This window comes from Neolamprologus multifasciatus, chromosome 7 (genome assembly GCF_963576455.1).
Source record: "Neolamprologus multifasciatus chromosome 7, fNeoMul1.2, whole genome shotgun sequence".
In the NCBI taxonomy this organism is placed as follows: domain Eukaryota; kingdom Metazoa; phylum Chordata; class Actinopteri; order Cichliformes; family Cichlidae; genus Neolamprologus; species Neolamprologus multifasciatus.
Window position 1 is genome coordinate 13,580,819 of NC_140445.1, and position 24,369 is coordinate 13,605,187.

The following is a 24,369-nucleotide window of genomic DNA, read 5'->3' on the forward strand; positions in this document are numbered from 1 at the left end:
GTTAGGACTCTGCAAACTGAAGCCACTAAAGTGGACGTTCGGAAATATTTATGGTGCCTTTTGTAAACAAATGGAATTATACAATTCCACTACCAGGATATAGCCATACTCCATGACATGTATTCACTATGTTAATGTGGAATGAAAGTTATCCAGATTAAAAATCCAAACATTTAGCATTAACCAGTCAGAGTGACCCACCCTCAAAAAATCCTCGAAGACAAATGCAAACAAAGAGTCACACTTTTAAAACACAAAAAGATCCTGAATTAGCTCAAACACAGAAATGAATACCTTTGCATTCAAGCATCAAATCAAACTATCAAAAAACTTCACACACAGATTTATTGACATTTAATGTATAACAACTGGTTCAGGACTGATACTTATTTTTTTTAAGTATTTAACTGCATTGTTTTTTGTTCCATCATATTTTTTTGGTCCACAACCACCTCTCCTTTTTGAGAGGAAAGGTGGTTGAGAGGTGATTTAACATTATGCGCAGGAAGAGGCAAGCAGACATAGTGTGCCTTCTTGAGAAAGAGAGAAAGCACGTTTGCCTCTATTTGTTTGTGGTCCACACCTGCTCCCATGGACACTGTGGAAAAGCTTATAGGTGAGTAAGAGAGCTGCGCATCATTCAAGAATACTGTTTTCTACTCCTGCTGGCCAAAGCAACCCTCAGGTCACAACAGCTCCTAGTGGGCAGCCCACTGAAGCTCTTGTCTAAATATGGTCACTCCTGACACTGGAAGATCAAGAAAGAGATTACCATGAAGATAAACTACAGAGGAGGCTGTGCCTGTCTTTTATATAGACTGTGGTTAAAAAAAAAACCAACAACAACAACAAAAAGACTTCTGGAGCAATGTTCTTCAGACAGACAAGGTCAAAGTGGAGATTATTTCTGTCAAAAAACAAGCACAGCATATCAGCACAAACACCTCACACCAACTGTCAAGCAGGATGGGGGAGGCCTGATGATATATACTTGTTTTGCAGCTAGAGGATTTGGGCACCTAACAATCACTGAGTAAACCATAAACTCCTCTGTATACTAACATACTCTAATGTCAAATGCGAGGCCATCTGTCGACAGCTAAAGCTTTGCTGAAACTGGGTCATGCGACGGGACAGTGATCCCCATCACAGCCGCAAATCTACAACAGAATGGCTGAAAAAAAGAGAGAAAAGAATCAAGGTGTTGCAATGGCCCAGCAAAGTCCAGACCTCAATCTGATTGAAATGCTGTGACTGGATCTTAAGAAAAACGTGCATAAACGAATGTTTGTGAACCTCAATGAACTGAAGCAATGTTGAGAAGAGTGGGCCAAAATTCCTCCACAGCGATGTGAAAGATTGATAGGGTCAAACACAAAACAATTATTTCCAGTGAATGCTGCTAAAGCTATGATCGGGTGTACTAACTATTTTGTAAGACTACACAGGGTCCTGTAAAAATGTATTGTGATAACGTATTTGTAATTTAACTCATTTCAAGCCAAAACTTCAAATATTCTCTGGATCCAGCTTTTGAAACTGGATAAATCACTACACATGAATAAAAATAACCAAGTTGGCCCTATAACTTTTTTTCATAACTAATTGGGCTCACTTTTATCTAAAAATCTAATAAAGATTAAGGTTCTCCATCTATTTCAGGAGGAATATTTTAAATAAATCCAGTTAATATATGCCTGTTTTGCTACTAATGACTTAAAAAGGGGTATCTATTATGCATTTTCTTATCTTCTGTGACATATATCGTTACAATGGTGGGTGCTCAAATTAAACATGACTAAAGATTCAAATAGTGACGCCAAGGTATGAACCACTCCTCCCTACGTGCCTCAAGTGCCTCAGTCTGGAGCTCAAGAGCCCCAAAAACCTTCTTTCCAGTATAGTGAGCAAGTCAGCATCAAAGTGGCTGTAAGGGTGGCACTAAAGGATGACAATCTAAAATAGCTCACGAACAAGTAACACCAAATCTAAATTGTTAAATATACATTAATTTGTACAACAAAGTCCAACCACGACTGCATCAGAGAAACTGCCAGACAAAACATGACTGTTCAAGAGGATTTGCTGCTGCAGAAAGGCACTAATTAATACGAGCTAATGATTGTTTCTACTGTGTCTAGGCCACTGAGCTGTTAAAATATTATACAAATCCTTCTCATCTCTCTTGAATTTGTTCTTGTTGTCATGAAATTTCAAGATTAGGTCAAGGTGGAGCTAAAACAACGACATTTTTCTAGTAAAGATGCTAAAGGTTTACCATTTCCTGCTTCTCATAAACTGAAATTTGGTGCTTTTATTTATCACATCTGAATGAAATTTGTGGGTTTCAAATTGTTGTTTATCATTGTGTTGCACTGCTATGTCTTTAGGAATCTCAGACTAACAATTACGTAATTGAAAAAAGAAAAAAATATGCAGCTATGAACATTGAAAAGTAACATTTTGTCTCTTGGACTTACTAAATATTTTCCTTGTCAGAAAAATAAAAGTTATAATAACAATCAGCAACAGGTAAGGTTTAGCATCATCTATATATTACATAGTCCAATAGCTCCCCCACCAGGATTTCACACCACATTACAAGTTCAACAACGACCATAAGACGCTGCTGAAAAAACTATGAAATACTATTTTTTTTGTTTTTAGCAGCCATGTAATTTTAACTACACGCAACAGTTTTTAGTGGTAAAATTTTTCAAAATACATAATTTCAGAGAGATCATTATGCAGTACCTACGTTTTAAATTTTCTAGTAGTTCAGTTGAATTTATTTGCAGCATGGTTGCAAAAAAACCAAACAAACAACCAAGAAAAAAAAAAAAATACCTGCGGCTCATCTTTTTTTCTTGCTCCTCTTCAGTGGGCTCTGCCACTTTCTCGCCACCCTTTTCCTTCTTTAGCTTTTTACTTATGAGCTCTCTGATCTTCTCTTTCTTCTCCGAGTCATATTCCTCATCTGTGTCCATGTCATCCTCAACATCATCATCAGCCTCGTCACCTGACTGGAGAAACACATCAAACATGGTAAATGGTAAATGGACCAAGTCAGCGCTTTTCTAGTCCTTAAGGACCCCAAAGCGCTTTCAGTCATTCACCCATTCACACACTGGGGATGGCAAGCTACATTGTAGCCACAGCTGCCCTGGGGCACTGACAGAGGCGCCACCGGGCCCTCTGACCACCACCAGTAGGCAAATATGGGGTTAGTATCTTGCCCAAGGATATTTGGCATGCAGCCAGGAGGCAGCCTGGGATCGAACCACCGACCTTCTGATTAGTGGCTGACCTGCTCTGCCACCTGAGCTACAGCCACCCCAAAATACTAATGTTGATACTTCACCTCTGAGTGCAAATGGAGGAAAATCTAAAAGACTTACCAAAGCTGCATCACCAGATGCAGATGCTTTTTTCTTCTTACCCCTGTGAGCAGAGCCAACTTTTTCAGACTTTTTAATAATTCAAATTTTAAAAGGAAATTAAAATAGTTTTATAACTATTAATGAATTACTTATCAACTGCTGGAACAGAGCTCAGTCTGGGATCATCTTTCAAAAGGTCATGGCTGCTTTTGCTTTTTCCCTTGAATGTCTATTTAAAAAAAGGAAAGAAAAGAAAAGAAAAGAAAAGAAAAGAAAAGAAAAGAAAAGAAAAGAAAAGAAAAGAAAAATGCCCAGACAACAGTTATTTACATGTCTATGTACTTTTGGAAATTTCTTAATATTTCTAATATACACCTAGTTATGATGTGTGAGTGGCACAAGAGTAAATGTCAGAGGTGCCCACATATAATGGTTTTACGATCCAGTACCTGGCTGACTTGGTTCACCATCTCCTCATCTTCTTCAGCTTCCTCTCCAAATGATAAAAGACTGAAATTCCTGCAAAACACACAAACATGGGTAATTGCAGGGAAATAACATATTGTTATAAATCTTTATCAATAACATTATTGGCACTAAAAACAAATTAAACATGAAGCAAACAGTAATCAGTTTAAAGAGGACCTATTAACACCATTACCTCTAGTTCAGGCTATCATTCAGGTTCTTTAAAGAGAAGAACAGGAAGTGTTGGGACCTAGACTAACAGTATGAGGCCAAATATACTGGACCAAACCTGCCAATCTTTGCATTCAGGTGTTTTAAGTCACATTGCCACAGGTGTATGTAAGCCATGCAGTCTGCCTTCACAAGATTTGTGAAAGAATGGTCGCTCTAAAAAGCTTCATGACACGGCGCATAGACCTGAATTAGGATCAGCAAGTTAGTTTGTGAAATTTCTTCCATCCAAGATATTCCATGATCAATTGTAAGTGGCATTATTCCAAAGAGGAAGGCTTTAGGAACCACAACAACTCAATCACAGCGTGGCAGACCATATAAAGTTACTGAGATGCTGAGGCACAATGCATGTAATCATCAATGCTCTGCTGACCTAGAAACTACAGAGTTCTCAGCCTCACATCAGCACAATTATGACGTGCTACTGGCTTCGTTGCATGGGTTTCAATGGCCGATCAGCTCCTGTAGGTGTAACGTGTAAGTAGCCAGACACTTTTGTCCATATAGTGTATAAACCAGGGCCAAAGTTTCAAATAATAATGATAATAATGATGTTAGCACAGGTACAATAAATCCCGAGGAGCCAAGAGACCAAAAGCAGAGGTTTCATACTGACCTAAACAATCTGTGTGAATATATTGTTTTCTAACATTTTAACACCAACATGTACACAAAACACCAAAGATCAGGGATAACAGCACATACACCAATCAGGCATTATGGCCACCTGCCTAATATTGTGTTGGTCCCTGACTCGACAAGACTCCTGAAGGTGTGCTATGGTATCTGGCACCATGATGCTAGCAACAGATCCTCTAAATAGAATTTGAATGCCAAGTCAACACTTAAAACTCACTGTTGTGCTTCTTGTCCTCAAACCACTTTTGAAAAATGAAACAGGCCTGATTGTAGGTGTAATGCAGGTAAATGATGCACATCCACGTAATTCATCAGACCAGGCCACCTTCTTCCATTGCTCTGTAGTTCAGTACTACTGCTTGGTGATTTCTGTGGTGGACAGGGGTCAGCATAATGACTGGTCTGTGCTGACTGGTCTGTGCCTATGCATACACAACTGTACAGTGTATTGTGATTCTATCAGAAACAGCAATACATTTTTGGCAGTTTGAGCTACAGTATCTCAACTGTTGGATTGAAACACGGGCCAGCCATCACTCGCGCCTCAATACGCCTATAAGCCAGGCCGCCAATGACACTGACCACAGCATATTTTTCCTGCTTCTAACATCAATTGGGGGGAAAAAGTTAATTTTCTGCCTAACATATCTCACCTACTAACATGTGCTATGATGAAGAGATAATCAGTGTGACCACTGTCAGTGTTATGCCTGATCGGTGTATGAGAAGCATAAACAGCAGCTACAGTGGACACTTTCACTGTTTGTAAACACTTGATTTCACTTCAGAATAACTTTGTGGTCTATGACCTCTGTAGTCTTCTGGCAGGCGATAAGCTAAAGGAGATACAACACTGGGGGTAACTAAAAAAGTTGGCATATAGAATGGGTTACCTTAAAGGTTCAACCTTTTTTACATAAATGATGAACCATAGACCAAGGCTCGGTATAAGACTCAGTATAAGACAAATGAGTAATATTTTATACTGTGAATCATGCAAAGCTACTCTAGTAAAGTGCAAGAAAATATATATCTATATATAGATATGGAAATAAGCATAATATATTCCCTTATGTACAAAAATGCAGGTGCTCCTGGGTACAGTCTTGATCTTGTTTCAATCTGAAAGACAGATGAAGGCTGAGCACTCACTTTGTGGCTTTTGACTGTGATTTCTTCGTCTCTTCTTTATCCTTTTCCTTTTTGAGTTTCTTTATTTCACGAGGTATGATGTCATCAAATGGAGAATGTAACACCTAGGAGAGACAAAAAGAAAAGCTTAAATTACAGAAGCTAGATAAACATATTGCTGAGCAGGTAAAATAGAATGAACTAAAATACCTCAGCAGATTTGATCTTGTGAGGATTCAGAGGTCTTTCCTCACCATCACACTCAACTTCTGCTAATCTGAGCATGTTATACACGGTATCTCCGGTGACCTGGAGTGGGGATTGCAGAAAATAGAAATGGTCAGGCACACTCTTAGCACATCCTGCCTGGGGAAAACGCCAATAATCTTGGTATATTCATATATTCATTGAAGACAGCATTCAATCATGAATACAGATAGAGAATAAGTCATCATGTTCTTACAGATTTACCTTGCCAAATATGGTATGTTTATTGTTGAGTTCATCTGCACGTCCCAAGGTGAGAAAAAACTGACTGCCATTGTCATGTGGCCCTGCATTTGCCATGGCAACCAAACCCCTCCGATTGAAGCGCAACCTAGAGTGAAACTCATCCTGAAAGGTGAAAGAAAGTTTAGAAGACATCGTATTTTAGTGTCACCTGCTCATAGGAAATAGAAATCCACTTCAGAATTAAAAATAAAATGAGAAGAAAAGCAGCCTCACCTTGAATGGTCGGCCATAGATGGACTCTCCGCCTGCCCCTGTCCCAGTAGGATCTCCCCCCTGAACGATGAAATCAGGCACCACTCTGTGGAACACTGTACCATCATAATAACCTAGAAGATCAAGACATACTGTATACTAAAAAACAATAAGGCAACAACAGTTCCCTCAAGAAATCTGAGCCAACAAGGACATTTAAATAAAGACAGAGCTCAGCTGAATATAGTTTCTGGGATTAAAAAAAGTCTTATGTACACTCATAGCAGCCATTTCTCTGCTTACAAGAATTATATAAGTAACTATGTCTAAGACTCAACATTTATTCACATTTTAGTCCATCAATAATCTTCAAAATAAGATAAAAAGATGACACTTACACGCATCATGGCCTAATGCTTAAAGAGGCTAGTTTTACCAAACCAATATATTTTAAGGGCACGCCTGGAATAATTCGGCCTAATTTAGCGCAAACTGAATTTGACGTTGTTCTCCAGTGGTTTCTGCACTTCCTTGGTGAATTCTTACCTTCCATGCACAGCTGCACGAAGTTCCTGCATGCTTTAGGAGCCTCCTTGGACCACAACTCAATGTCAATATCACCTGCTGTTGTCTTTAACAGGACCTGCGAAAAGACCACGAAATTATACATTCAGAGCTAAACAGTGTTAGGACTGGCTAGCTATTGGTACCTACAAACCCGCAACAATATACACGGAAAAACTGAAGTTTAAATTGTAAACTGGCGCTTACCTTCCCATTTGTTGGTGGCTCTTGAATGTAAATGTTGCTCATCCTGCCGCTACGTTTCTGTGTTTTGTTAGCAGAATAAAAAATATATTCTCACACGATCTGAACTTTGGGTTCCTCGAAAATACAGATAGTAAAGTTTGTTACAGTAATAAACTTTAAATGTGATACATTTCACATTTCACTCTTTACAGCCATATTGGAGATACATGAGTTGATTGTTTACTTCCGAGAACATAGGGGGTTTCGGTTTAATTATTGATTTTCTGTTCCGTTTTTTTCAAAGAACGTCACTTAATTTGTTTTTTTCTGTTTCCATAAAACACATAAAAAACTTTTATTCGCACGTGAATCAAACTCCGAGAGTGTTGATGACAAAACAATCCAAAACAAGCTCGGTACTTCACCCCGTGAAACAGATTTTTGGATCGCTCCTAGTGCGCTATCACAACAGCCCCTCTGGAAACAACAAGTTCCGTGTAATTACAGCGTAATCTCATTAATCCTAATAATTGTGCATTCTTGAGAAAAAGTAAGACACATAACATGTTGTTTATAATTAATAATTGTAGGATTTTAGCAACTTGGACTTGAAACAAAAACAATTGCACAAAGAAATCAGAGATTTAGGCGCTGAACGGAAGTACCGAATTTACGGAAGGACCACACGGGCGATCACGGCAATGGCGGCTACTGAAAAGAATGTGGAACTGAAGCGCAAAGTAGATGATGATCATGATGGGGATGGGGACGAAGAAGATGCCGAGTGGGTTGGACCCATGCCAAGCGAAGCCACAAAGGCAAAGAAAAGGAAAGGTGGGATTCTGGCTGTTCATTCGGCACACTGGCAGCTTTTTGCGACTGCTCTCTAATCACTGCTAATAAAGCGCCAAACGCCGTCCGTTAACTTCTGTGTGTATTTGTTTCTCTCAGTACTCGAGTACGAGCGTGTCTATCTGGACAACCTCCCGTCGGCTGCAATGTATGAACGGAGCTATATGCACAGGGACGTCATCACACACTTAGTTTGTACAAAGTAAGTCAGCAGCTACAAGGAAACTTTCCTTTATACGTGAGGAAGCGTTTCCACTTTACAGCACTACTCGCTTACATCCAGCTTATTAAACCACCTTAATAAAAGGGATGCAATGTTAAAATGCCTAAACTATCAATTATTAGTATTGCCAGCATACTTCATATTCCAGGATTTTCTTTGTGCTGATCCAGTGTTAGCATTGATGCTTGTGCCAACGTAATATGTAAAAAAAAAAAAAAAAAGTCAACCTAATATGGTGACGTTTATGATACCATCACCTGGGAAATCTAAACGAAGCACCAGAATTTAGTAATTCTTTTATTTAAGAGTGGGCAGCCGTTTTAATAATTATTATTGATGTATTTTCTATCATTCCAGTGACAAGTCATGCCAATTTCCTGCAGCCTTCTGTTTATAGAGGAACCTTGCAGGCTGTATTACATGTTATTAGTTGGTTGTGTCTGTTCACTGTTTGTTTGAAAAGCCACTGAGTGCTGTATCTGTAATAACAATGAAGTTCCATCAGCTGATATAAGCTGTGTTGTTTGCTGTTGACTTGTGAGCATGTAAGATGACATTTTATCGTCAGTAATGGCTAACATTTATCTGTTGGGTCTTATCACTTTTAGCCCGAAAGTGTATTATTATCTGTTTCCCTGGCATAAATTGAATGACAAAACCCCCAAAACAAAACAGGCAAACAAAGAAAAACTTTGATGCATCCATATTCACAATCCTGATTTTTTTATTTTCTCTTTACTTCAAATAAAGATTGTCAAACTCCATCAGTAGATGGGATGTGGATGGGAAAAGTGGGCTGAACCTGAAATAACGCCATAACATTGTGCTGTTTCAGGTCAGACTTCATCCTCACTGCCAGCCAGGATGGCCATGTCAAATTTTGGAAGAAGAAGGAGGACGAGGGGATAGAGTTTGTCAAACACTTTCGAAGTCATCTCGGTATGAACTTAATTTGTGATAACTTCTTTTTAATATTCTGAGTGGCACTGGACTGAGAGGAGGTTATGGAGACCCGGTGCATTGTATCTTATAATATAACATGTCTTTAATGAGTGAAAAGGATGTGTATAAACACTGTTCTTGCTTTTTGCCCAGGTGTGATAGAAAGCATTGCGGTCAGTGCGGAAGGGGCCCTTTTCTGTTCCGTTGGTGATGATCAGGCCATGAAAGTATTTGACGTGGTCAATTTTGACATGATCAATATGCTGAAGTTGGGGTGAGTCTAAATGAAGATTTTCTGGCTAGACACAATAATGTTTTTACTGCTGATAGATTTGGAGTGCAAGTTCTCCTTTAATTTGATTGGTTTCTCTACTGTGATCTGTCTATATGTAGCTTTCATCCAGGCCAGTCTGAGTGGATCTATAATCCTGGAGATGCCATCTGCACAGTAGCCTGCTCAGAAAAGTCCACAGGGAAAATCTTCATCTATGATGGCAGGGGAGGCAACGACCCCCTCCATGTCTTTGACAAAATGCACTCCGCACCGCTTTCCCAAATCCGCCTGAATCCCAAGTTTCGAGTCATTGTGTCTGCTGACAAAGCAGGAATGCTGGAGTACTGGACAGGCCTTCCAAATGAATTCAAGTTCCCCAGACATGTGGATTGGGAATACAAAACGGACACTGACTTGTATGAATTTGCAAAACACAAAACCTATCCCACCAGCCTTGCCTTTTCCCCCGATGGGAAGAAGATGGCCACCATCGCTTCTGATAGGAAAGTCAGGATCTTCCGATTCCTAACAGGAAAACTAATGCGAGTGTTTGATGAATCATTAACGGTAACCTACCATTCACCTTTCAGCCTGGATCATTGCTAGCGTTATGAATTTTGCACGAATTTTTCACAGCTGCTATATGTGTGTTAGATGTTCACAGAGCTGCAGCAGATGAGACAGCAGCTTCCTGACATGGAGTTTGGGAGGCGGATGGCTGTGGAGAGAGAACTAGAGAAGGTGGATGGTATCCGGCTGGCAAACATCATCTTTGATGAGACTGGCCACTTTGTTCTGTATGGGACCATGCTGGGCATCAAGGTCATCAATGTGGAAACCAACAGGTATGCTCGCTAATGAAGGTGGAGACTGAATCTCAGTTGTGTTTCGTAATAAATGAGTATATATGAGTATTTTAATTGTAGTATACAAACTAATGAAATCAAATGTGATAACGTCACCACTTCACATACAGAGTTATGTAGACATATAACTCCCGAGCCCTGTGTCTTGTTTTCTAGATGTGTGCGGATCCTTGGGAAGCTAGAGAACATCCGTGTGGTTCAGCTGAGTTTGTTCCAAGGTGTTGCAAAGGCCATGCAAGTGGCACCCACTGTGGAGATGAAAGCTTCTGACAACCCTGCCTTACAGAACGTAGAGCCTGACCCAACCATCTTCTGTAGTGCTTTTAAGAAGAACCGCTTTTACTTGGTGAGACAGAAAGGCATTCATTTCAAAGTGACAGCGCTGCATTTTTTCCTATCTTACTATAAGTTTTTTGTCGTCTCTTTTTGAAGTTTTCGAAGAGAGAACCAGAGGATACCAAGAGCGCCGATTCAGACAGAGACATCTTTAACGAGAAGCCCTCAAAAGAAGAGGTGATGGCCGCCACACAGGCCGAGGGCCCCAAGAGAGTGTCTGACAGTGCCATCATCCACACCACTATGGGAGACATCCACATCAAGCTTTTCCCTGTGGAGTAAGTCCTCAGTGTGAATGCTTTTGGGTCCTCCTTTCACTTTAGAAGACAGAAACAGAATTTTTCCTCTCTTTGGTTTTAGATGCCCCAAAACTGTGGAGAACTTCTGCGTCCACAGCAGGAATGGATACTACAATGGCCACATATTCCACAGAGTGATCAAGGTACGTTGTCCTTTTTCTTTATGAATCTTGGCGATCAACTGTGTGATTCTGGCTCTGAGTGTTTGTCTCTTTGTCGTTGACAGGGCTTCATGATTCAGACTGGAGACCCCACAGGAACAGGCATGGGAGGAGAGAGCATCTGGGGAGGGGAGTTTGAAGACGAGTTCCATGCCACGCTGAGACACGACCGCCCATACACACTTAGCATGGCAAACGGAGGCCCCGGCACCAATGGCTCACAGTTTTTTATCACCGTGGTACCCACTGTAAGTAGCCCAACTAAAACCACTTTCAGACGTGTATTTTATCATTGTGTGAATAATATGTCAATTTACTTTTCTGAAAAAGTACGACAGCTACATGTAAGATGGTGACATTACCATTTCAAACTTATAATTAGAATTATGGTAAAAAGAAGATTATATAAAGTACACCCTTTATTGGCTCTAAGATTTTATTTATCAGGTCATAATAAAAACAATTTAGGTAACTGGGTAAATTAGCTCAATACAACCTCAGACAAAGAACAAAATATGACACTGTCTCATATTTATTTTAACAAATCTTAGGACTTATGGTCATAATGTGTCAGGTTTGGTGAAACCAAATGGCATGGCAGCGCAAACCGCTCACATCAGCTCCTAAACATGTAATTGGTGAGGTGATGGTTAGACTTGGGCATCTTTCAGCCATTGACTTGACGGTGAAACTTCTGTGTAAACCAAAGTTATTCTAGAGTCAAATGTGAAGCCATCTGTCTGACAGCTAAAGTGAAAGTGGGTTGTGCAACAGGCAAATGATCCCAAGCACAGTGGCAAACCTACTACAGAATGACTAAAAAGAAAAGAATCAAGGTGTTTCCTTTAGCTGTCAGACCCAAAGTCCACACCTCAACCTGCTTGAAATGTTGAAAGGTTGTATTTACCAAAGTGCTCATAACACCTAGATAATGTTTTATTACATCTTAATATGTAAAACCTTAAAAATTACTGTGCACTTTCCTTTCACCATAACTACAGATGAAGTAATTTTTAATTTATATTAACACACTGTTTGCAATGCAGCAGAAAATGCAGGATTCAGCAAAGTCTGGTGTCGTTCCCGGAACAGCATCAGTGTCAGCAATCTTGTAACGTTACATGTAAATGACCAAGCAGAGTGTTGGGTTTCATTCTGTTTCTGTGTAACATGGCAACAGTAAACACGAATGCTGTCAGGCACTCAGAGTGTAATGGAAGCCTACACAGACCTGGTGCATCACATTTACCAAAGTTTTCAAAATCCACAACATCACTCAATGAGCCAGACTCACGGTTTAATACGCAAATTATTCTAAATGGGGGGTGAAGTTAGAGATAGAATTACTATAGTTTTGTTTTTTAAATTTTGAGTTTGTTTGTTTTTATATAGTTTTCAATTGACTTTTTATGAATTGTTAGTTTGAGTCTTTTTGTTGTTATATGGGGAATTTTTTTTCTCAGGATAAAGATTCTGTGTTGACTTTATGCAGAGCTTACTATGCATAATGGGTAATCAGCATTTATACCCATCTTGCTTTGCAGTTTTGGTGCCAAAACTCTAGTTAGCAAATCTCTTCCAGTCAATTTAAAAGTATGGGGAGAAAATAGTTACCAGACATGAATAGGAGTAAACAATGACATTGCAGGCTGAACCAAACCACATGTAGCTACAGTCGTCAGAAGAGCAGGGCAGGTTATTGAGTAGTTACTGGTGTATGCTTGAGAAGGTTTGCACTTATAACATAGTTTCAGCATTGGTTTAATGCAGAAACAAAAAATCCACCTAAGTCTCGATAAATGTGCACCAAAGCCTCATTTTACAGGTTGTGTTGACAGATTTGATCTGACTAAGACTTAAATTTAGTTAGTTTGGGGTTAGTTCTATCCATCCATGCATTTTCTTAGCTGCTTAACAGTTGAAGGCTCTATACCTCATGGTATTCAAATGGGAAGGAGGGACTCTGAAATAGAAAGAAGACCTGAGAGTGCAAATGGCAGCAGCTCAGAGAGGTACTGTGGAGTGAGGTTGTGAATCTCCTTAAATGCGAGGAGCAAAATCTTGTAATCAAATCTACCAGAAGCCGTGGAGCTGCTGAAGGACAGCTGTGGAATCCAATGGAAGGAGTTTTGGTAATGATGCAAGCAGTGGTTGAAGTTGTATGGACATTAGAGGAAGACAGAAAAGAGAGAGAGTTAGAGTAACCAAGGTGTAAACAAGGATGGCAGTACTGTTAGGTAAGACATACATATTTTTGGACTGTGGGATGAAGCCAGAGTACCGGGAGAGAATGTGCAAACAGCATACATGAAGGCTCCACCCAGATGCTGAATCCAAGCCCTCTTGATTTGACGACACTAACCTCTGCACCACCCTCGTTTAACTTAGTTGTGTTTTTCAAATGTCTTGCTTTTTGCCTTTTATTTAACTAAAATGTTTTTTATTTAGTTAAGGATAATGACCTCGGTCAGCAATGTGCAACAAGTGCTTATATATATCACACATATGTTGATCTTATATATATATATATATATATATATATATATATATATATATATATATATATATATATATATATAAAAATTTCTTTATGTGCTTCTGTTTTTCTGCAGCCCTGGCTTGACAACAAGCACACTGTGTTTGGGAGGTGCACTAAAGGCATGGAGGCAGTCCAGAGGATCTCCAATGCCAAAGTCAACCCGAAGACTGACAAGCCATATGAAGACATCAGCATTATTAACATCACCATAAAGTAATTGTATGCCTTTGTCATGTCATGTAATGTACAGCGATTTATTAAAGAAGACCAAATGTTGTTATAAGAGTGTCTCCAGTTTACATGTCGAAGTATCATCGGGCAAGAAAGATGCTGAACCCTGAGTTGCCCCGATGCAAGTGTGTGTGTGTGTGCGCGTGTGCATGTGTGTGAGAGAGAGAGAATGATAGAGACAAGTGCTGTGTGACCGTGTGAATAATATTTGTAGTAAGAAGTGCTTTGAATGTTCATCTTGAGGTGTTTTTTAACTATCAGTCACTTTACCAGTCGAATAAATTTATTATAGAGCATCACATTATGTATAATTTACAAAAGCCATATTCAAGTCCACTGGTAACAAAGGTTTCAATGCACTTTGTGCTTCTACGTTTCCAAAAAAACCCCCAAACAAATTGAAATGATGTCGCAAACTATGCGGCAAGGCTTTTCACACGTGCATTTTTCTTTTTGTAGTTGTTTAAATATTTTTATACATAAGTACAAATAGTTAACATTACATAGCAATGAATAAAGATCAAACTCAAATGATGGTTCCTCAATAACAAGACAAGTGTAAGTGTTAGGTTTAACGTTTCACTACTTTCACATTACAGAATTACTGAAGGCTGATTAACGGTGTACCATCTTAAAAGCACTCCAGAAAAACGAAAACATTTAAAAAAAAAAAAAAAAACTTGTGTAGGATAGAGCAATATTTTCACGACTTTTTTTTTCTTTCGTACTGAGGTTAACACTCATAGTCTACTTAAGAAACAGCAGGTGGTTCATTTGCTTTCAAATGGAAACTCGGGAGAGAGGCGGCAGACGAGTGCAGTCGACAAATTCTGCGTGCAGTACGCTCAACAAAACGGTGGCAGAATCGGTGCGTTTAAAAACTCTGATTTTTATATTTTAAACCCACAACAGCTTGTATCAAAGTAAAGTCTGCCCATCCTGCTCATCAGTGAGCTCAGTAAACAGTTGCTTAGTAACAGAAAACACTACATTCAAACCAAACCTTACCAGCTGTGGCTTTTAAATATGTTCACACTCTTAAAAACAAAACAAAAGACTTTGCACACAAAGATCCAAAGAAAAAAATCAGCTGCTATTGTTTACGGTAGATGACCAGGCAAAATCTGAATGTTAGACTGCTTGAAGCCACTGTGTTCATTTAAAGTAGACCTATTATGCTTTTCCTTCCTTTCTGCTATTTGTATGTTATTAGAATGGTGACATTATAATAAGTTTGGCTCTTTATGATGCCAGCGTGAGAGGATATCCTAATATGGTCATGGCAGTGTGAATCAGAAGAAAACAGCTTGTTGCAGACGTGTGGCAGTCAAAGAATCCTAAATTGAAATCTATGGAAGGAAGTGGAATAACTAGAACTTCCTTGGGGGAATAAAAAGCTTTTTGAAACCTTACTTTGGAGCAAAGTCCAAGTGGTGGGGCAGACTGTCACCAAAGCCTCAGTATAAGATGACTATGTAGTATTCTGATTTGAGAATCATGCAAAGCTACTCCAAATTAATCCAAGAATAAAATTATGGAGCTGAAAGTGTGCATAAGAGGTCCCCTTTACACCATAGCAACGTTTCTGTTCCATCTCACTTAACCTGCAAGTGTACTGGAATAAACTGAAAGGGGACTAAAGTCAACTGTCAGGACGATTTGAAGCGCACTAAAAAGCATACATAAATGATACTATCATCACAACATGGACCGGTGTGCATTTAGTTCAGTTCAAGGTCACATATTTGGAGGGTTATGGTGAGTTAACATGTGGGGTAGAAAAAACAGACACAGTTCACTTTGTCAGGGCACAAGGAGCATGTCTAACATTTAACTGGACCTAAGTTCAAAAGCTATAAATGCCAGATAAACAGCTCATCACCTAAACTATGAAGAAAAAATGAAGTGTGTAAGCCACATGAAGGCATAAAGCAGGATGGGAGGACGTAGTCTCAACTCAGGATTTAGGTCCAGTGACTATTTCTCAGAGGTCGGGAGTAGCAGGAAGGGCAGGCTTGAAGACACATTTGTAGTTCCCATATTACGAAGCTAGAGAAGATATATACGTCTTTTGTTTTCTTTGCCGACAATGGTGCTCGGAGATGGAAAGGTGGAGAAGTCGGGTTTAAAGCTGCAGCCTTGTAGCGAAGCTCATGTTAAAAAGCTTTTGGAGAACTGATGAACCAGGCTCAGAGGCTGGGGGTTTGTGTTCAGATTTCAGGGGGTTGGGTGGAGAGTGAAAAGAGTCCGCATGTGGAGGGAGGCGGCATTTAGGCGACGTCCAGGACGCCGGCAGCTACCAGCTGTCTGGAGAGCCAATCCAGCCCCTCGTGGAGGCCCATCCCGCTGCGGGCGTCACAGCCCTGAATGTGCCAGCTCCTCCCACAGCACAGCTTGTGCAGACTTAGCAGCTCCGTCATCTCCTCCACAGACACAGCGCCGGGAACGTCCTGTAAAGTGGACAGGTGATGCAACCTTTCATCTCTGAGCTTAATCAAGATTACGTGTCTTTTTTTTTTCTTTACACTACCTGTTTATTTGCAAAGATGAGCAGCAAGGCATCTCGCAGCTCCTTCTCTGTCAGCAGTTTGGCCAGCTCACTGTGAGCCTCCATGAGTCTGTCCCGGTGGCAGCTGTCAATCACAAACACCACCGCTGCACAAATATGAGAGTTGAAAGAAAGAGATTTACCATTAAAGCATTTGATGATTGGCAATAGTGGTCTGCACACCTTTCTCATCAAGACTGACAACAACTATGGCTATGGGTACAACGTTTTGTACATGTAGCGCTAAAAGGCTGACACCACCCCTCTTCTGTTAAAAGCAGTAGGTGCTTTCTCCCCAGTGCAGTCATAGTAGGCTCAGTTCAGGACAGATTTTCCTGTATAACAGTTAGATTGTGGCTTCTGTCTACATCTGGTTTACTGTTAAAGCAGACCTATGATGCCTTTCCCTTTCTTCCATCATACAAATGCTGTGAAGGGTGATGCTTGTATAAATGTGACAAAAATAAATTCAAATATTTCCTATGAGCTAAAAGTTCAGACTTCATTAGCATCACCTCCCAGGGTGACATCAGCAGGGGGGAAACCCTCACATACTCCGTGGACCTCCAGCAACGGGAAAGCAGTAGCAATGGGTTGAGGGTCTGTCTCTGCACAGCATTGTGGCCAAATCATTGCGCATCACAATTTCTCCTTGTGCTGTAGCAGCCTCACACAGCAAAGGGTTGCTGCCCAACAGGTTAGCCTGACAAGCTAGCCTGCAGTGGAGTAGTTTGCATGGAAAAGCCGCACAGTGGATACACTCATGAGTGGATGTCAAGATGGCCCAAACATGCAATAAGCCTGGGCATCCCTCACTTTCTCCAAACAGTACCACTTTACCGCCATACTTATCAATGCTCTTGTCACATCTTGTTTAGATTATTATAATTCTCTTCTCTATGGTCTACCTCATAAATCTCTCCATAAACTGCAGTTAATTCAAAATTCAGCTGTTCGTATTGTATCCAGAATTAGATCCACTGAACATATAACAACAGTTCTTAAACAGCTCCATTGGCTTCCAGTTCACCTACAAATCAATGTTACGATCCTCCTTCTTACTTACGAAGCCCTTCATAACCTCGCTCTTCCATATTTATCTGATCTTTTCCATACGTACTCACCCTTTTGTACACTCTGCTCTTTTTCATTTTCTCTTTTGTCTGTTATACCTGCTCACCCGACCACCATGGGACACAGAACCTACCCGTAAGACTTTGGAATACACTTCCACCAGATCTCCGCACTACAAACTCTCTGGGAAACTATTGCTACTTCCCAGGGTGAAAGTATTGCTACTAAACACCAGCAACAGGACAGTAATGCAACTGTTTGTATGCTAGTGAACAACTGAAATGTTGGCAACAAAGCGCCTGGTGACAGAGCTGTTCACTTGAATTTGTGGACAGTTTAGCTTAGCACCTAACAGCACAGCTGTCTACAGGCTTCTGTGTTTTTTAAATCACATCTGGCACCAAGTCAGCCTATTATACAGGGAGGCCCTAGCCCCGCCTGACATGGGCATCATTTAGCCAGCCTGTAAGGGCTCATTTTCCTGTCTTTACTGTCCTATGTACTAAAAGCCCAAAAAGGTAAAACCTAAAATGAAAAATGGAAAGCAACCAATGTAAAACAAAAACAAATCAAGTAAAAACACAATATCCACAAAGGTTTGAAAAATGGCCACACGCTATGCAGGTGGGTGAGGTAAATCTTGTTCCTGAGGGGCAGCTGATCACAATAAAGCCTGCTTAAAGGAAAACAGCTAAAACTTCCTGAGGCCCATCACCACACCTCGTAAAATAAGGATTATTTTAAACTGTGAGTCAAGCACAAAGCTACTTCAGTAGAGTCCAAGACAAAAAATGTGGAGCTCTCTAATATATAAATCAAAGGTTAAGGTATTCTTCCTTCTGAACAGAACCCATGCTTGATGTACTTCAGCCAATTTGCTTGTATTGTCCTCAAATTATTTTAAAGTAAACGACAAGCCTTTCACATGCCTACACTTTAAAGTTAATAAACTCATGATAGCTGGAATATGTTAAATTTTGCAAGATAAATGAGGGTTTGCTTTGCTGTTAGCCAGAACCACGCTGTGTGGCCTCACAGTTTCGTGAGGCTGTAAATCAACCTGTTTCTCATTTAGCCACTGTAACCACTGGGTTTATTTTGATATATTTTTCTAACTTTGTTTAATTCCCTCCCTGTGCTGAAACCACACACAGATTGAAGGTGCAACAAAGACATCTCTTTACACCCCACCAGGAATTTGAAATAAAAACAAAAAAAATCTCTCTTTTACTAGTACCTCTAGACTATTGTGGTCTGTTGTCTGACCAATCACTCTGTGGTGTGCCGTGATTTCCCTTAACCCATCAGTGGCCACTGTCAGCCGTTCTTTTTTTTGGTTTGATATGCATGGATCCCGAAGGATGAAACCGGCTGACTTTGGTGATCCTCTGACTTTTCCGCTCACACCACAAAGAGGTTGACATTTATGGTTCAGTCTGTACCATAAATGTCAACTATCTGATGGATTGCCTTGACATTTCCCGGAGATATTTCAGGTCTGCAGAGGATACAGTGTAACAACATTAATGATTCCATCACTTTACCCAGTACTGTGGGTTAGAAGTAGATGGCTGCGAAAAAGATGACAAAAAAAGCCAATCAATTACTCTTTTTTTTTTTAAATGCACGGGGTCAAAAAGCTTGTCTGGCAAGCAAAGGTCTATTTACTCATGAACAACAATGATTTTTCCTTTGAACATGCAATGCTTTAGTGACATGATAGGGATCAAATGTTTCTCAGAAACCTTAAAGTCAACATACGCTGATCGAGGGAAACAGTAAAATCACACACTAATACAGCTCTGAACAGTCAGATACAGTCCCAGTGTCTGTGGAATCATGCACTGGGACATTAGCTTGGATCTTTTGGGTGGGGAGATAGGGCCACCATGGATCAGGCTTGTTCCACAGACCTTTGATTGGATAGGGATCTGGGGAGTTTGGATTCTCGGTCAGTGCCTTATTCGCTTTGTTGTATGCCCGGAGCCATACCGGAACAGTTTTTAGACCGTGGCAGGAGGAATTGTTAAAAAATGTTTAGGAAGCTGTCACAAAGCAGCAGTTTATAGGGCTGAAAAATGAAGCAAACTCAGAGCTTCAAAAAACTGAAGTAACTCAAATAGCCACTTGTACGTTGGCCCTAAGAAGTCAAACAAACTGGAACTTACAAAACACAAGCAACGAGAGTAACACTACAAAAGCTCACAAAACATAATTTCAATCAGACACAATGGAAATAGAAACAAATTGTGCAAAGCTCACACCAAAAATCAATCAATAAAAGAATTAACTTTTTTCTTTAAGCCACAAAACTAAACTGAAGTGTTTTTGGGGAGACGATAATGTGGTGGAACTACTGCGAAAGTGACAGCAAACGGCTAATAGCAAACATGTATCGAGAGTATTATGTGAACTATGTGACTGTAACACACACTACAATGCAACATTTTCTCTCTCAAATCACTGATGAATCTTCCCCTTCTTTTACATGTGTTTCGTTTCAACCCTACACATGTTTTGGTTTCTGTCACTTCTGCAGCTGTTCAGTCACATTATTGTCGCCGTAAAAATATTTTGTTGTTGTTATTTTAATTTCGGTTGTGTGTTTTTGGACAGTTCTTTTTCCATTTGCTGGTGTTTCCTTACATCACAGTGCATTTGACCTCTCACTGGCACCACACCCTTGAGCCTGCCTATGAAATTGAGTCAATCTGTAGAGAACTCCTATTGGCTACTCCCTTTAGGGGTCGCCACAGCAGATCATCTGCCATGTCACCCTACCCTAGCATCCTCCTCTGTCACTTTAACCCTGTCATCTTTCACTACATCTTTGAGTGTTCTCTGTGAACTTCCTATTTACCCCCTGCTGACTGCTCCATCTTCAACATCATTTGTCAAGTATATCCACTATCTCCAGAGCTTCATTCAAAAAATACTGGTGGTCACCAGTGCTAAACCTTTAGACACCTAGCAGATGGATAAATGGATGTTTGAAAATCATATGCTATTTTCTGAAAGTTGACCACTGACCTTGCTATTAAAGTCAGTGTCACCAGGATTAAAACTCCCAGAGGTTTTCAGCAGATGCAAATACAGTATTAAATGACTTTAAAAATCCTACATCACCTCACAAACTTGGGAATCCACACCACCTGCAATCAGCTCTCTGCTGGACCTCACTTCTGCTAATTTCAGTCAGAAAACCTCACGTGTTTTATAGTATTTTTAATACAATTACTGAATACTTAATATGAACTCCTGTGCAGTTAACTCCACTAACAGACCATGTCCTTGTCCAAATATGGTTACTTATGGCTCCAATATACTTCTGGCCAAAATACTAGAAGCAAAGGCCTTAAAACTGGACCCAATGGGCACCGTGACTACATTTGTCTTTTATATACCGTCTGTGAGCGTCAAAGTGAAATACACACAAAGCTAAGATTTCCCAGCAAAACTGTGCATTTAACTAGATGCTCCAAGTTATTCACTTCACCTGTCAGTGGTCCAAGTCACACAAACGTACTAGTTAAATCCAAGAACATGCTATAAATATCCAAAGCACAGAAAGCACAAAACATACCTTGAGTGTTTAGATAATAGTGTTTCCAGAGGGGTCTGAGCTTGTGCTTCCCACCCACATCCCAGATGGTGAATTTTAGGTTCTTATATTCAACCGTCTCCACATTGAAACCTTGGACAAAGATCAAAAGCAAGCTTTATATAGGATAATATATATATAAAAAAGAAAGACTTGTATTATTCTGACTCTAAAGTGACTCTGTGAACCATTAAACTGCAAGTGCATTTACCAATGGTTGGGATGGGCTGCATGAACTCATCTTGTTTCAGCTTGAATAGGATGGTGGTTTTTCCAGCGCCATCGAGCCCCAGAGTCACTACGCGGATCTCCATCTTTGGACCAATGTGGACCCTGTTGTCCTGAAAAGACATTTTCAATGTCATTACTACATTTATAGGAAAACCCAAGGCCTTTCCATTTTTTGCAACACATTTGGTTTAAAAAAGCAAATTTCTATGAGCAGCGACAGCGTGTACCTTAGTGAAGGTGACTGGGATGCCGGCATCCAGCTGAATGTGATCTGCCAGCTCAGTGAACTGGTGTTGCTGCTTCTGAAGCGTCTCCAGCAAACAGTTGATCTCCTGCTTTGCCAGAACAACTCTGCAGTCGTCCTAAAAGACAAAAGAAGCAACGCACATCACACCTTTAACGGCATTACGCAAGCATTTCCCCAAAATCACCACAGCTTTGATCTTAATTGGGGTGAGGAAAAGAAAGAAACAAGTTCCTAAACTCACCAGTACTCCTCACATCTCCTACCTGCTGAAGTGTTTTCTCACAGTGCAGGCAGGCGGTGGACACCTGAGACAGCAGGATGGTCATATCCTCCTGCTGCTGCCTCAGCCAGATGAGCCTCTCCCTTACATGGGCGTCCACCACGCTCAGCGCCATCTCCTCCTGCCGACACAGGGTCTCGTGCAGATCTGCAAAGTAAGCTCGGACGCAGGAGCGGGCGCTCTCTGCTGTGCCGGGGACCTGAAGCACACATGGGAAAGATCTAAGAGCCAAAACAGAAGCATGATCATTCGTGTTTTATTAAGAAGCCCTTTGTCTTACATGTTCAGTGTGTGCCATGCCTACTCCATCCTCAACTATCTGCTCGCCACCTTCTATCTGCTGCACGATGCCCACCAACTTCCTCGAGTACTCGGACACCTCCTCTGTGAAGGTTCGGATACAGTGGGCCATGTCCAGAATGGATGCACGAATCTGATTGGCTTCAGTCTCAAGAACAGCATGCTGTTAGGGAAAATAGGGCAATATATAACCATATCTTTTTCAGTGACTATATCTAATATGGGAACAAGTTTTCCAGCTACCTTATGGCCCTGGTGCTTGCCGTACTCCTTACATACACAGCACATGAGGGGCCCGGACTGACAAGCTTCCTCCAGGCAGACAAACTCGATGGCATGGACCTGATGCTGTGGGCACAAGGTCTTCTCGTGGGGCTTATCGGCCAGTGGCACCCGCCGGTGTTTGGCCAGTGTGCGAGTGGAGTGGGTGAGCTGAGAGCACTCGCCACACAGGTGGGTGGCACACACGGTACAGTACATGGAGGCTGTGTGGCTCTCATCCTCGTCGCAGCGAATTATACACTAGTTTATAAAAAGATGGATTGAGGATAAAGTATGCAGAAGGTGTGAAGGTGACACATCTCTTATCAGTAAAATCATAGCTGCCTTACTTCTCCCATGCCTTTCAAGGCGTCCTCTGCCATTCCTGACTGGTTAGTCGCTCCATTCTGGAGTCTCTCCAAGAGTTCAAGCAGAGCAAAGTTTTTCTTTAGACCCCAAACTCCAGAGTCCCCTAAGCAAATGTGAAGAAAGCAAACTCACTTTGAAAGGCAAATAATGCCAGCACTGTAGAGCTCCATGCCCTCAAAAACACCCTTAGCCTCAACTGGATCATGGATTTCTGCAGCAAGAATAATGTTTTTTGTAATAAAGGCAACTTCAATTTTTCACAACTTCTGGGTAAAAGTCTCTTTTTTAATGGGGCTTGCATGAAGTCAAATAAAGAGAAATGTGCAGATCACAGGATGTTGTTCTAAGTTTCTTAAGTTGGTTTTGATAGCTCTTTTTATGCTCTTGTTTTTAGAAGAACGATCAGTCTCAGGATTCAGACACTAAATTTCACTTCACGATTTATATAGCAGGTATTACACATATGTGTCCGCTATATATACGATGCTGGAAAGCGTGATGACATCACTCACCCAGCTCAGTGACCTGCCTGTCAAAGGGGCAGCGGACCGCTCTGCCATGGAGGGGCAACCGGGTTAGACAGTCATGGCACACCGTGTGGCCGCAGAGCAGAAGACGAGGGACCTTGTCCCCCTGGAGAGAGAAGACATCCTCACAAACACCACATTCCAGCACCTGCAAATAAACCAATACCAGTATTAAAGCACCCGATCACAGGAGGGTACAGATGCTTCTGGGTTACTGCAGAGAGATGCTCTATAAGGTCTCAGACAGAACAATAACTAGTCGGATGCAGTCATCTTGACCTGTAGCGTTACAGCTGGATAACACTTCTGATTTCTACTTTCAGTGATCTTTAAGTGAATACATTGAAAGCAGTACGAAAAGCATCTTCTGACACGATCACACCTCACAGAGGAGCTGCAGCAGTGAACCACAGCTAGCACTGACGCCAACTACCGACGGAAGACCAGCCAGCTCATCTGCTAGCATGATGCAGGCACAAATACCAGCCATGTCAACGTGCACCAGTCTAAGTTTATAATGCAGCGCTAAAAAATGATCGTCTTGTGAAACAGTGTTTACACATGACTCTGGTCCGATCTATAAAATAAAGCTCTGACATCCTCCTGCCAACGACGCCAACGCAGCAGCGTTCGCCCAAAATCAAAAGCGTCAGAGGCAAGCCTGATGTCGGTCATTCGCTCAACATAACAAAATAGCCAAACACCACCGATCGACATGTAGTTGGATCTAAGATTGTAGTGACAACATTACAACCTTAACCGTGCTCCCATTAGCTCCTCTCCCGTGTCGGATACAGGGCTCCATCGTCGCTACGGCGCCCTGCTTGTTTATTCCTGCTGCAGCAGCGGCCATTCTTGGGACGACGGCGCAGAGACCCGAGCAGGTTGGAGAGGACAATCC

The 24,369-nt window shown here is 41.0% G+C and overlaps 3 protein-coding genes across 3 annotated transcripts in view; 1 reads left to right on the top strand and 2 right to left on the bottom strand.

The window, feature by feature from the left end:
• cwc27 (CWC27 spliceosome associated cyclophilin) overlaps nt 1-7,561 on the bottom strand; it is a 37,856-nt gene extending 30,295 nt beyond the window's left edge. The window contains exons 1-10 of the mRNA XM_085168603.1: nt 7,329-7,561; nt 7,104-7,200; nt 6,579-6,691; nt 6,324-6,467; nt 6,063-6,161; nt 5,874-5,977; nt 3,830-3,899; nt 3,530-3,609; nt 3,399-3,441; nt 2,848-3,023 (exon numbers count right to left, since the gene is read on the bottom strand). Of these exons, the coding sequence (XP_085024729.1) occupies nt 2,848-3,023; nt 3,399-3,441; nt 3,530-3,609; nt 3,830-3,899; nt 5,874-5,977; nt 6,063-6,161; nt 6,324-6,467; nt 6,579-6,691; nt 7,104-7,200; nt 7,329-7,370 (968 nt within the window). The 5' untranslated portion in view covers nt 7,371-7,561. The remainder of the gene's footprint in view (nt 1-2,847; nt 3,024-3,398; nt 3,442-3,529; nt 3,610-3,829; nt 3,900-5,873; nt 5,978-6,062; nt 6,162-6,323; nt 6,468-6,578; nt 6,692-7,103; nt 7,201-7,328) is intronic.
• Nucleotides 7,562-7,970: 409 nt separating this feature from the next.
• On the top strand, nt 7,971-14,419 carry ppwd1 (peptidylprolyl isomerase domain and WD repeat containing 1). The gene is made up of 11 exons (XM_085168604.1): nt 7,971-8,141; nt 8,259-8,361; nt 9,218-9,321; nt 9,478-9,598; nt 9,718-10,165; nt 10,253-10,443; nt 10,621-10,810; nt 10,897-11,078; nt 11,161-11,242; nt 11,326-11,508; nt 13,873-14,419. Exons 1-11 carry the CDS (start codon nt 8,009-8,011, stop codon nt 14,014-14,016), a joined length of 1,881 nt encoding a protein of 626 aa, XP_085024730.1. The 5' UTR covers nt 7,971-8,008; the 3' UTR covers nt 14,017-14,419.
• Nucleotides 13,945-24,361, bottom strand: trim23 (tripartite motif containing 23). Its single transcript, XM_085168602.1, has 11 exons — nt 24,223-24,361; nt 23,454-23,616; nt 22,923-23,044; nt 22,555-22,833; nt 22,292-22,474; nt 21,995-22,210; nt 21,712-21,846; nt 21,465-21,594; nt 21,236-21,346; nt 16,561-16,685; nt 13,945-16,480 (listed from the first exon to the last, which is right to left on the bottom strand). Exons 1-11 carry the CDS (start codon nt 24,319-24,321, stop codon nt 16,301-16,303), a joined length of 1,743 nt encoding a protein of 580 aa, XP_085024728.1. The 5' UTR covers nt 24,322-24,361; the 3' UTR covers nt 13,945-16,300.
• Nucleotides 24,362-24,369: the final 8 nt, after the last annotated feature.